The sequence below is a fragment of the Melitaea cinxia genome, chromosome 2, assembly GCF_905220565.1.
Source record: "Melitaea cinxia chromosome 2, ilMelCinx1.1, whole genome shotgun sequence".
NCBI classification, from domain to species: domain Eukaryota; kingdom Metazoa; phylum Arthropoda; class Insecta; order Lepidoptera; family Nymphalidae; genus Melitaea; species Melitaea cinxia.
The window spans coordinates 15230843-15244879 of record NC_059395.1 but is presented as its reverse complement, the minus strand read 5'-3'; the positions used below and the strand labels follow the sequence as shown (position 1 = coordinate 15244879).

General features: G+C 33.9%; 4 protein-coding genes across 4 annotated transcripts; 3 read left to right on the top strand and 1 right to left on the bottom strand.

Moving 5' to 3' along the window:
* Positions 1-1060: 1060 nt before the first annotated feature.
* LOC123662029 lies at positions 1061-1799 on the top strand. The gene is made up of 2 exons (XM_045596921.1): positions 1061-1190; positions 1528-1799. The coding sequence occupies exons 1-2, from the start codon at positions 1061-1063 to the stop codon at positions 1797-1799; spliced, it is 402 nt and encodes a 133-aa protein (XP_045452877.1).
* Positions 1800-4632: 2833 nt separating this feature from the next.
* LOC123665720 (protein-associating with the carboxyl-terminal domain of ezrin) lies at positions 4633-8017 on the top strand. Its single transcript, XM_045599984.1, has 7 exons — positions 4633-4898; positions 4965-5150; positions 5249-5388; positions 5726-5835; positions 5921-6250; positions 6340-6527; positions 6606-8017. Exons 1-7 carry the CDS (start codon positions 4689-4691, stop codon positions 7401-7403), a joined length of 1962 nt encoding a protein of 653 aa, XP_045455940.1. The 5' UTR covers positions 4633-4688; the 3' UTR covers positions 7404-8017.
* A 49-nt stretch (positions 8018-8066) lies between these two features.
* On the bottom strand, positions 8067-9533 carry LOC123665731 (1-acyl-sn-glycerol-3-phosphate acyltransferase alpha). Its single transcript, XM_045599994.1, has 5 exons — positions 9323-9533; positions 9121-9254; positions 8869-9050; positions 8628-8793; positions 8067-8546 (listed from the first exon to the last, which is right to left on the bottom strand). The coding sequence occupies exons 1-5, from the start codon at positions 9511-9513 to the stop codon at positions 8392-8394; spliced, it is 828 nt and encodes a 275-aa protein (XP_045455950.1). The 5' UTR covers positions 9514-9533; the 3' UTR covers positions 8067-8391.
* A 393-nt stretch (positions 9534-9926) lies between these two features.
* LOC123665697 (60S ribosomal protein L5) lies at positions 9927-13616 on the top strand. Its single transcript, XM_045599962.1, has 7 exons — positions 9927-10039; positions 10537-10650; positions 10732-10881; positions 11085-11245; positions 12436-12594; positions 12931-13048; positions 13393-13616. Exons 1-7 carry the CDS (start codon positions 10037-10039, stop codon positions 13579-13581), a joined length of 894 nt encoding a protein of 297 aa, XP_045455918.1. The 5' UTR covers positions 9927-10036; the 3' UTR covers positions 13582-13616.
* Positions 13617-14037: the final 421 nt, after the last annotated feature.

The window sequence follows — 14037 nt, the reverse complement described above, 5'->3', positions numbered from 1 at the left end:
TACTAAAACTTATCGCGCAGTCAAACATGGACATATTTACAATGCTCCCGACTTTGCACTTAACTAGATTCTTTAATTAACATTTTTTAATATCATATCAAAAATCGATCGTTTCAGTGGGGATCGAATCTGCATCTCCGACTCACCGTGTCGGTGCTCTAGCCAATTAAACTATATATCGCTTATTTATAGACGTGGCGCCTCGTACAACTACCATTTCCCCTCCTATTTACCTCTTGACTGCAATGAAGAACAAGAAAAAAAGTAAGGTCAAACAGCGGCTGCACCTCCTCTCTCTCAAAGTACACCTCACCAACATACAAGGATTGCACTCAAATCTCGTTGCAGTCCGCCATCACCTGGAGACTAAGAAGCCGCATTCACTTTTTCTTACGGAGACGCAAATCGGTAGTCCAGCAGACGTAGCGTACCTGCAGTTCCCTGGGTATTCGCTCGAGCATAACTTTAAATCTCACGCCAGCGTCTGTATGTATGCTCGTAATGATGTCTGCTGCCAGCGTCTGCGTAATTTGGAGATACCTAACCTTTCCATCATGTGGTGTTTATTGGACACGGGCATGGAGCAGATTGTGTATGCCTGTACCTATCGGTCGCACAGTGGTGATCGGGAGACAACTCGAATGTTTGACTATCTCAGTGAGACGGCTGATGTGGTCCAACGTCGGTATCCAGCTGCCCAAATGGTATTTCTGGGGGATTTTAACGCTCACCACCAGGACTGGCTATTCCCATACCAGAATACCGACCATGCCGGGAAAGAGGCGCTCAAATTTGCCCTGTCGCTAGATCTCACCCAGCTGGTCCAAGAAGCAACACGAGTACGCGACGTTGACGACCACGCACCTAATTGTTTTGACCTTCTGATGACAACTAACTGGATGTCAGTCCTACCGGAACCAGACGTGTGTGGCGATATAAGTCAGCAGATTGGGATGAGATGCGACACTTTTAAGTATCTTACCCTTGGCGGAGTACTTGCTTTTCTTCGTGTGATCTGTCGAGTTGCGAACAAGCAATATCGGGAGTGATACGACAGGCAATGGAGTACTTCATTCCATTTGCTGACGTATCATTTGATGTCAAGGTCCCTAGGTGGTACAATGTAGAATGTGCTGAAGTTCCCGTTGCAGCGCGTAAGGACTCAGCGCTTGCAGCATGGGCTGAAGCCTGTACTCTAAATCTCCGGACATCACTACGAAGAAAAAAGCTGTCAACTCTGCAGCTAAGTCCTACAAAAAGGTTCTCAAAAGGGCTCGTTTCAACCGCATTGGAGCCAAATTAGCTTCCTATTCGTGTGATAGTAAAGCTTTTTGGTCAATGTCTAAGTCGGTGGAAATGAACTTTTGCCGTCCCTCGCTGCCTCCTCTGCTGAAGCCAGATGGGTCGCTGGCCATTACTGCGACAGACGAGGCTAAACTTTTGGCGAACCTGTTTGCGGAAAATTCGCTCCTTGGTGCTTCTTGGTAGCGCCTCACCTCCTAGACGCATGCATTCACTAAACTGTAGTTTTGAGAGTACTCGACTACAATTTGGATACGAATAAGGCCAGTGGCCCTGACGGGATACCAGCTAAAGTTCTTAAAACATGTGCTCCTGAGGTATCTCCGGTTCTAACGCGCTTGTACCGCCTCTCTCTAAAATCAGCTCAAGTTCCTAAAGCTTGGAAGATTACCAAAGTACAACCTTTACCTAAAAAGGGTAGTCGTGCCGACCCGACCAACTATACCATCCTATCGCTATCACCTCCATACTGTGTAAAAGTTTGGAGCGTATACTGAACTATAAGCTCCTGGCATACCTCGAATTGAATGACTTCCTGTCGGACCAGCAATACGGTTTCCGCCGTAACAGGTCCACGGGGGATCTTTTAGTGTATGCCTTGCACATCTGGGGCGAAGCCTTGGATAAGCACGGAGAGGCGCTAGCCGTCTCACTTGATATCTCGAAGGCATTTGACCGGGTCTGGTATGAGAGCCTATTGAGTAAGGTTTTAGCTTACGGAATACCTAGCCTGTGTGGCTGGATATCAGATTTTCTGAGTGGGCGATCATTTCGGGTGGTCTTGGATGGCTCCTCGTCTGATTTGATGGCGGTTAATGCCGGTGTCCCTCAGGGATCAGTTCTCTCTGCAACCCTCTTCTTGCTATACATTAATGACCTCCTCAAGCCCGGTATCTTTGGATACACGGACGACACCACTGTTACGGAGAGATACATGTCCAGTCCCCGAGCTGGTGGGACTGAAACTCTTAAGCATAGAGAGGCTCTGGTTGGACGCATAAATTTGGCTTTGAAAGAGGTATCCGTTTGGAGTAACGCCAACCTAGTCAAATTTAATGCTCTCAAAACGCAAGCGTGTCTTTTCACCGCTAAACGGAGTCCATTCCCTTTAGCTCCGACTTTCCGGGGTGTATCTGTACCGATCACCGATACTATTGATCTTTTAGGCATAAATATTTCTTCTAATATGAACTTCGGACAATGCATAGAATCCAAGACAAAAATTGCTGGTTAGAAACTTGGTATCCTCAATAAAGTCAGGCAGTACTTCACACCGGAACAGCTTCTTACTCTGTACCAAGCACAAGTTCGATCGTGTATGGAGTACTGCAGTCACTTATGGGATGTCTCTGCCAAGTACCAGCTTGCTGCTTTGGATTCTGTGGATCAACGCGCCAGAATACTCATCGGTGACGAACCACTGGTTAACTCTAGACTACAAAGTCTTGAACATCGGCGAAAGGTTGCCTGTCTGTCTGTATTTTACAGAATATATTTCGGAGAGTGTGCTCAAGAGCTGCACAATTTGGTTCCACTATCACCATTCTTCCACCGAACAGCAAGACATCGCTTAAGTGTGAACCGCTACGTGGTTAAAATCCCACGATCTTGCACTAAGCGTTTTGGTTCCTCTTTCTTAATACGCACCCCAAAAATTTGGAATGCCTTTCCAGCCTCGGTTTTTCCAAATAATTATAACTTGGGTATCTTCAAATCAAGAGTGAATAGGCATCTTCTAGGCAAGCGCGCACTATCTTAGGCTGCATCTTCACTTACCATCAGGTGAGATCGCGGTCATGCGCTAGTCTATATATTTAAAAAAAAACTAAACGATTTTGAAAAAATTTAAAGATTAAAGCAGCAAGTTTTCTATTTCTATTGACGCATTCAACAAAGGTAACAGAAAAAATTTCCCCTCGTTGTAACCTTTTTTGATGACCAAGACAGTGTAGTCTACTACCTATTAGATTTTTATGAAGAACTTGATGAGACATCGCAGTCTATAATGAAGTCCTTGATCAAAGCCCTAGAAAACTTGAAACAGGAGATAACTGATATAGTTTTTTATATTACTGACAATGCATCAGTTAATTATGGCCGCATTTGTTCGGTTTTCCAAAAACTACAAAAGTTGAATCCAAAAATCGTCTAAACAAACTGCAAGTGTCATGTCCTGCATAAGGCTTTAAAACGTTGTACAAATTTATTATCCTACGACGTTGAAAACCTTGTGGTTAACGTTTTTGATGAATTTTCAATAAGTGCCAAAAGGGTGGAGGTGCTAAAAGAATGTTTTGTTTTTGTTAACCAAGACTATCGTGCTGTACTTCGCCATATAACAAGTTCGCGAGGCAACTTTGTTTTCAGCTGTGAAAAGGCTGTTGTTTGATTTGATTGCAATAAAAAGATATTTTCGTGAAGAGAGTGAAAATGAGTGCAATTAGGCTATTTACTCCTTCTTGGCTAATAAAAACGGTGGATTGCCAGAGTGCTACATTTATTTTGCGCACCATCTTTTAAATTTATTCATGAAATGTATTAAGATTCTTGAATCAGAGTAGGTACATCACTCCGCCAGAGTTTATGATATTATAGCATCAATTAAAGACGGTATAAAATCACGGAGGAATGATTGCTTTTTTGAAGAAATCAATAAAAAACCAAGCTTCTACATCCTATGTTTCGTGGAAGACTTTTCTAAAGGCAGTACCTACTTGAAAAAGATAATTAAAACGATAATGGCAGTACCGTGTAGTAATGCTTATGTGGAAATTAGAATTTAGCCATATGAACCATTTGTGATAGGACAGCCGTTATAAATTAAGTGTGGATATGGTGAAGCCTGAATTATGTATAAGATGTAATTCCAGCACATTACTTCCATTTCAGTCTGCAATGTCACGAAATGCATGGGGCACTTATAATAAGCCATTGCTTGAAGCATGCATCAGTGTGAAAAATATAATTTTTATAAGTTATTTTGTACTACGCCATATACTTTGTATTTTAAGTTAATAATATAAATAAATTATTAAAACTTTTTTTTTTTTGCTTACTGTTCGGTATTTTTCCCGGCAACCCTGGTGTTGACTGTTGAGTTGTTATGTGTCAAAATATTGATAGAATGTTGATACCAAGTTGATAGAGATAGTAAAATGTGAAATAGTGACAACTGACAACTTCTCCACTATTAAAAAATAAAAATTACGCATATAATTTTGTAATAAACTACTCATTTACATAAAATATAGATATTTAAATAAATTATTTACATTTTTCGCTTTAAGCTATTATATTAACATTTGTTAGAATGGATGTTAAAACATGTGTGTAATAAACTAAGAAGAAATGATATAGAATATTAACATAATTATCATATTTACATAATGGGAAACGATACTTCTCATTTAAACGGCTTAGAAATAGAAGAGAAGGCAATAGAAGTAACTGACTTCTGGTCACATTACCAGGCTACTATAAAAGACAGTTGTAGGTACTTTAGTTTGAAGAGTGATGGGTCAGTTTCCGTTTTTAAAGGAGAAATAGTATTAGGTCCATTATGGACAGTATCAACACCTTTAGAAAAATTTTCAAACGTGAGTATACTTCCCGTTCCTTAACTAAAATGTGGTTTCAATTACATATTATTGATATATTTTCAGAATCTTTTAAAATATCGGCATCCATGCATAGTGAGATATTTATCAAGTTGGCAACAAAGATCCACATTCCACTTGGCAACAGAATATGTCCAGCCTTTAGCACACATCTTGAATTCACAAACACCTCTTCAAATTTGTATAGGACTTAATAATATTTTGCAAGCTTTAGTTTTTCTTCATGAACAGGTGAATATTTTATAAATTATTTATGAAAAAAATTAAAAATGTATATCTAATGAGCATCAATTACTTATTTTGATTTGTTTTAATATGTGTATTTTTAGGCAGGAATGTCACACAATAATGTTGGTGTATCGTCTGTTTATGTATCTGGGGATGGACAATGGAAACTAGCCGGCTTACAATATTTGTGTACATTTAACGAGTTGAATGTTGCTTATTTAAAACATGCTAGAATACACAGGTATTTAACATCTTACTTTAAAGTTTAATTTGTTTTATTACACTTTACCTATATTTTGGATCTGTTCTTATCAAATTCTTATTTGGAACATACGTATGTATGGTATATTTAATTTACAAAAAAATTTGCATATAATACGTACTTACATTATTTATTTATTTATTGTTTAATATTGAACACCACATAAAAGTATAATTTCAATAAAACATAACAATAACAAGATAGAAAGTGATGATAATGGTCTTATTGCATTAAATAATTCTTACATTGTGCCTAGACAAATTATAAATTACAGTGCCTAGAAAAATAATAAATTTCATTGTTTATGTAATTTCAGGTATGACAAAGCTATAGACCCAAATGAAGATTCACAAGAAATAAGTTCAAAAGTAGATCAGTATGCCTTTGCAGTATTAGTCGAAGATGTCTTTAAAGGTCACAGTGATGGTAACTATATTACAAACTGTTAAAAACATTGAATTGTATATTAAGTAACAATTTTATTTTACTGCATACATTTTTTTTTTTCCAGATGAAGTACCTCACTTAAAAGAATTTAAAGCATACTGTAGAAGTTGTTTGCAAAATCCAAATCCTGAGAAAAGACCTAACTTATCAGAAGTATTAAAAGATAATTTTTTTAATCATGAATTTATTACCATTTATAAGTTTCTTAATTTCCTACCTTTAAAGAGTGAGGAAGAGAGAAATGAATTCTTCTCAAACATTTTGAGCCATCTCAAGGTTTATGACGAAGAAACTGTTGCAAAGCAACTTGGCGGGTTATTACTATCAAGACTTACTCTACTAGATCAAACAGCACGAAAAGATGTGCTACCATTCATTTTAAAACCTAAAAATGGTACATACATAGATAACATTATTTTTTCTATGATTATAGTAATTGTTATACAATAGTTATATTAATGTAATGTAATTATATTCTTACAGACAGATTACAATTTGGTGAATCCACTGGATTCTTTAGTCTTAGTATATTTAAAGAGCATCTAAAACCAAGACTACTCCAGTTGTTTAGTGTCAGAGATAGTCAAATTCGCATGCTTTTACTGTCTCATTTTACCAAATTTGTTCATGTATTTACACATGAAGAACTATCTCAGCAAATCTTACCAGAGGTACAATATTATTAAACATAAAATGATTTTTTTATTTGTCTCGTGTCTTATTACCATTATTCTATTTACCGTTTTCAGTTGCTTCTGGGTATAAAAGATACAGATGACAATCTAGTTGCATCTACCTTAATTTGCCTCAGTGAATTGGTACCAATACTAGGAGCTGACACAGTTGTTGGAGGGAAAAGATCAAAGCTATTTACAGATGGTAGACCAAAGGGGAATTTAACAAAATCTAACACAAAAATTGATCCTGATTTTTATTTAGCTAACAAAGTATTAAGAGATTTTCACTCTCCTCAAACAATATTCCCGGATGATGGAAGTACATCTACATTTGGATTTGAGCAAACTATAACACTTAATGAAAGACCTTCTCCTGTTGGGGGTGAAGCTATAGAAAATGATGTTATAACATCAGATACTCAGAGGAACTTTGCATTGCATTCAGAGGATGACTGGGATGATTGGGATAACTCTAACAAACAATTAGTGACTATAGATGACAAACCAATTATTAAAAATACTACAGATACAGTATTAATGGAGGAAAATTCACAGGACACCAAGTCGTTATCTAAACTTTTAACAACAGATAAAGAAACAGTGTCAACAAAAGCCACTTTACTGCAGAAAGCTGCTTTTGAAGCGAAAAAGAATATGGTAGATATATCTGAGCTAGACATCAAGAATCAAAAGATTGATATGAACAATAAAAAGGACGATTTTGACTTTTTTGCTGATATGATGCCAGTTATAGAAAAACAAAAAGTTGTTACGATTATTGAGAAGCCTGATAATTTTACTAAGTTGAATTTTATACCTGGTGATGAAGCAGATGAAAATGAAGGTTGGGGAGAAAATTGGAATGATTAAATTTCATTTGGGGCTGTAACCTGTTCTATCATACTTACAAACTGAAAATGTGTAAAAGTTAGACATTGTCACATTTATGCATAAAGGAATAATTGACTGAAAATGTCTAAATTGTACTCTCTGCCTTTCTTCTGGAGTATCGTAACTAATAATTCTAAAACTTATTAGTAAAATACACAACCCTAACTATAACTGCGAAAGAAATAAAATTATATTTGTCACAATCTTGATGGAAAGCCATATGTATCAAATAAAAAAATCATAAAATAATCTTTGTATCTTAACTATAGTCAAGGTTGTGTTATTAAATTAAATATTTATGTAATATAATCAGAAATTATACCATTAATAAATAAGACAATGTAAATATGCACAACCATGGGGAATAGCATTTTTCATAATATTTAATAATTTCGTATCATAAGGCTTTGTCATTTTTGATGCCCTATATCTGGCAAGTGTGTCTATATATAAGCAACTTCAAGATTAGTATAATTCCTGTTTCTTAGTAGTACCAGAATTTGTTTTTGATGTATTACTTATGCCACAAAAAAATAGTATGTTAAGGTATATTGTTGGCATAGCCAAATAAACATGACATTTTTGTGTTTAAATTTGTTTTTATTTAAGTTGCATTGAGTAATCAAAGGAATAATAATGAAATTACAATTCATTTTTTTATTAAATAATATACAACAATAACTTAGATTGTTATTTTTCTACATGACTAGCTTTTTTAAATAAATGCATAGATATATAAACAAATTTCATGATTATATATGGAAATAGAATATAACAAATATAAATATATATATAAGGTAGGTATCATTCTGACTAGAAATTAATAGACTAAATGTATTTTTAATGCAAACTTAACAATTTTAATATCTTTGGCAAAAATTCACACCTAGATTATATATTTTTTTGTATATGATATGGAGCAAATTATACTTTTATATACCTATTCTAGGTGTCGAATTAAGATTTCCTAGATAGCTATTTTCTTTTGTTTTACTAGATCCTTGGAACTTTCATTGAATACTTCAATCATCTGTTCACGAGCCATATCAGAAAGAGATTCCAAATCGTTTCTTGTCATTCCTTTTGTAGGTATAGGGGGCAAAGTAGTAATAACAACTTTTCCTGAAATAAGCATAAATTATAGTATACATAATTTTTATTAATTATTATACAAAAATTTGACCATGTAGTTTTTTTTTTCACCTGGTTCAAATGTTTTTGTTTCATTGTCAAGAAAATAGTACTGGCTAAACACAACAGGCATTATTGGTATTTGGGCATCAATTGCTAGATAAAATGCTCCTTTCTTGAAAGGCTGTATACTGCCTTTATTAAATCGCGCTCCCTCAGGAAAGATCCAAAGCTTGGTCTAAAAAATAATATTTTATGATTGATTCATTTTTTGATTTAATTATTTTTTAAAATTGAATGTATCTTTTTTTACCTTGTCCTGTATTACTCTTTTAGTAGCCTCTTTCATTAGTTGCCGAGCTTTTTCAGTTTTAAGACGGTCTATAAAAACTAAACCTGAAAGCCAAGCCCCAAAGCCAAATGCACCAGCAAACATTAAAGGTCTTTTCGCGACAACAGTACATCGTTTCATGCGAGGCCACATTTCAAACATACCTGTAAATTGTAAATACTTTTTATTATCGACATATTATTTCTAAAATAATGTTTTTAAATAAAAAAATACCTAAAATATCTAACGAGCTTTGATGATTAGAAATTACGATGTAGCATTGTTCATTATCCCAGTGTTCCATTCCCTTTAATTCCCACTCTATCCCAACGATATGAGAAGCATACCGGCAGAACCGAGATGCTACGCTGTAAAATATAAATTCAATTATATATTTTCAGTTTAAAAAGATAGCATAAAATAATCAATATCTTACATTAGATTTGTAACGTCGCGCGGATATAATAACACTACAGGCAGTAATATTGTACATGTTATTAGCACATAAACATAGTAAAGAAAAAACTTTAAATAATATCGAAAAACATTGCTTTTTTCGTATAAAAATGGCAAGGTAAATATAAAACCCGCCAAAAATAACTCAGGATATGAATAGGAGGAAGCCATAACGAACCATAGACAAAAAGAAAAAAGTGAAGCAAGCAGTGTTACTATACAATAACTATCCTGCCTTTAATAGTTTACATTTATATAATATAAGTAGGGTTTTTTAAACTCAAAAATAAAAAAAAGTACAACAAGTTATCATTTTTACAAATTAATGTAAATTTTGAAATTTAGATAATAAACTATCTCTCTCATGTATACGTTTCTTTTAAAAATATGGCATGTTTATATTATAAATTAGACATTACTACCTAACTTTCAAAATCTAAATACTGTATTTAAATATATTTTTAAATGAAAATAATCAAGTAAGGCACTTTGTAAATTAGGTACTTAACTATTTAATTTTGAATATCAATAAAAATAGCGAAATTGATTTAGTGGCAACATCATTTAGTATATTCTGTTCACTGTTGAGCTACTGTGTTAATTACTCTATGGTGATTTTAAAAAAGGTCCTTTCCTTTTCGTAGGTTACCGTCCGCGAAGTAACCCATTCCTGGATTGTTATTAAAATATTAAAATGGTGAGCCCAGTGTTTTAAATATTACCGAAAGTGCATTTTGTGTCAAAAATGTTTCTTACGTTATTAATGATTTTTAAGTTTTATGTTGAGATTGATGCTATAGATTTGGATAACACTGCTATGTCGTGTCTTCGGATAAACCTGTAGTTGTATTTTGTATATTTTAACGTATTGGTTTTATGTCTAATATCAACAAATTAACATTACATTAAAATAATCTAATGACTATGGAAAAAGATAAATATAAATACAATTAAAAGAGGAATAGATTTTCTTATAACCTACAAATTAAATGATGAGAAACTGACACATGCGCGTCATCTGATATTGCCGATGAGCATATTTGATAAGTTATACCATGTTTTATGCGTGTAACTATATTAGTGTGTTTTCAGGAGCAATAATTATGATTATAAAGTGTCTCTGATATATCTTCTTTTAATATTGACGTGAAGATTGCTTGTACAATTTTTTATAGTAAATTATTTTTTTATTAGGGCTTCGTGAAAGTCGTGAAAAATAAACAATACTTTAAGCGTTACCAAGTCAAGTTCAAGAGGCGCCGTGAAGGTAAAACTGACTATTATGCACGAAAACGCCTTGTCGTCCAGGTATGTAAGAATTTGCAAAGGTATTGTTGAATTATTTTGAGATAACTGACCAGCTTTCTCACATTTAAATGAACCTTTCAGGACAAGAATAAATACAATACACCCAAATATCGTCTTATAGTCCGTCTCTCAAACAAGGATGTGACATGCCAAGTTGCATACTCGCGGATTGAAGGGGACCACATTGTTTGTGCAGCTTACTCACATGAATTACCTCAGTATGGTATCAAAGTAAGTGACTTTGTTACTAATAATATAAAACTTTCAAATATTAAGACATTCTTCACATGATGATTTTGAACGGGCGGTCTGAAGCACTGTACAAATGCAATCTCCATGTTGTTATATGTTCAATACTGATAATCTACATTAAATAATATTAAAGTATTGGTTATTTGAACTTTTTTCTTACTGAATAAGACTTTTCTTTCAAGGTGGGCTTAACCAACTATGCAGCGGCATATTGCACTGGTCTCCTTCTTGCCAGGCGCTTGTTACAAAGACTAGGTCTGGACACCTTATATGCAGGAGCCACTGAAGTCACTGGCGATGAATTTAATGTGGAACCCGTAGACAATGGACCTGGTGCATTCAGGTAAAATCTGTTGTCAATAATTTTTATGAATGAGTAAAATTGCTCCAGCTTTGGTGTAGTCTTGTGTGTAGTCTCCTAAAACACCAATGTTTTATGGGTTAGATACAAATTAGATATTTGCATTTGTAAAATTATTTGTTTCTGGTTTAGATGTCAGTCCTTGTGAGTCTCCCCACTGTACCTTGGATAGCACATAAAGCAGTTGGTTGTTATTGGTCCCAGTTGTTATCATGTACTTTAGATAGCGATTGTTACTCATAGCATAGGGAATATATCTGCCAACCTGCATTGTAGCAGTTTGGTGGATTAAGCTCAGAAGCCTATACCCAGTAGTGGGATATTACAGGCTGAAGTGAAATATTTTTTTATCATCATTTCAGCCTATCGCAGTCCACTGCTGGACAAAAGCCTCTACAAGTTCGCGCCGAAAGTGGCGTGAACTCGTGTGTTGCCCATAGTCACCACGTTGGGTAGGCGGGTTAGTGACCACAGGGCTAGCTTTGTTGCACCAAAGACGCTGCTGTCCGTTTTTAGTCTGAGTATTTCAAAGCCAGCAGCAGTTGGATGGCTATCCCGCTGTTGGTTGGCTTTTTAAATTCCAAGGTGGTAGTGGAACTGTGTTATCCCTTAGTCGCCTCTACACACACGCGAAGGGACAGGGTGGCTATATTCTTTACTGCTGTAAACACACAGCATATTATAAAATTATATATCATCATATTATATACATATTTAAAATTTGGCATTAAATTACATATTTTAAATAAATCATATTGGACAATGAGAATTTTGCTTACTGCTTAGTGATTTTCTTAATTATTCATTTTTTTTTTTTTTTCATACTAGCAATACAATTTCATACTTTATCTGGTCTAAAACTTTGTATGTGAGAATAATAATTTTGTAGGTGAGAATGACTTGGTTATAATAATAATTAAACTCAGATTTTTGTAAAGTTGACTCACATTAAAGTTAAAAGAAAAGCAAATTAAATTAACTGTATGTTTAAATATGGCAGATAGAGAATGGCCTATTTTGTTTATACTTTATGATGATATATTACGGGCGGACAGATGGCACACCATAAGGGACAGTGCAGAATGTTGCAGTGTAATTTTCTGAAAATATTTAACTATAAGGTTATAATTATTGCACTGAAAAAAGTTTAACCTGAGTTGTTAATTTTTTAGATGTTACTTAGATGTTGGTCTGGCTCGCACAACAACTGGTGCCAGAGTGTTTGGAGCTATGAAGGGTGCTGTGGATGGTGGCCTCAATGTCCCTCATTCCATCAAGAGATTCCCTGGTTATGATGCAGAGGCAAAGAAATTCAATGCTGAAGTACACAGGTACCAATATATTTATATTTTCTCAAAAATTAAGCTCCATTCATCCTTCGGTAAATAGCATGTCTATTAATCGAACAGCCATAAAGGAGCAAAAATGTAATAGTAAAACTTTTGGTTGTCAAAAAAAAATTGCTTACACAATTTTTTTGAACCCGTATTTCTAACATTTGCATAAAAACAATGCATAAAAATTTTATCTTTAGTTTGTAAATATACATTTTTATCCTCATATAGGTATTAAATGTTAGTGCCTATGAACTAACCTAAAATCTTGATAAACACACAGCTTAAAACAAACATTGCTTAATTTTTACAAAATTTCAAATATCTCTACAGGGCTCACATCTTTGGTCTTCATGTAGCAGAGTACATGCGTAATCTAGAACAAGAGGATGAAGATTCTTTCAAGAGACAGTTCGGCAAATATATCAAACTTGGTGTTACTGCTGATTCTGTAAGTATACTTAATATTTCTTTAACGTCCAAACAAATTACTGCATGATATCTATATTAAAGCAGTGTCGAAGTTGGACAAAAATAATGCAAAACTGTTACAGTTCTTTAAAGTATATAATACTTTAAAGATATAAAACATTTAGCTACAAAAATAAAAATCTAGTAACAAAACTATTATGAGTATATATAATTGATTATTAAATGTTACCAATTTATTATTAATAAAAAAATATAATTAATATTCATATAAATTTAAAACTTTTATCTTGTTTTAAATCAATATTTATTTATTATGCTCATTATTTGCAATACATAATAAATTTATAGTATTGTTTTTTTTAGATTGAAGGTCTATACAAAAAAGCCCATGAAGCAATCCGTGCTGACCCATCCCACAAGAAGAAGGAAGCCAAGAAGGATCCAGCTAAACAGAAACGTTGGAACAAACGTAAGCTTACCCTGGCTGAGAGGAAGAACAGGATTAAGCAGAAAAAGGAGTCTTTCATCAAAAGATTACAAGCAGAAGCTTAAAGGCTTTCAAAAATAAAAGCCATTTATTTAAATAATAAGACTATTATTTAACCTAAATACATTATTTTACACTCATTTTTTATTTCTTCTATGTTTGATTAACTCTTCCATTTTGTCCATTTTCATAAAAGAAATTTTCCTACACAATATTAAAATCATCATAGCTTATTTGCAATAGGAAATTATTAGGTTACCACATATGACATCCAACGCGTACTGTCGCGAGAGCGAAATGTATGTATGAAGTATGCATGAAGTTTTGTGAGCGAGATGTATAATTGTTTGTATTTTTCTTTTTCAATTTTGTTTTTTTTTTTTTCTTTTTTGATTGCTATGTTTATGTTTTGTGTTTCTCTTAGTAATTAATGTAACTAGTGTAAACCGTTTTAATTATTATAATAAATAAATAATAAAAATATGAACATTAGTGACAACACAATTACTATTGTGAGATAT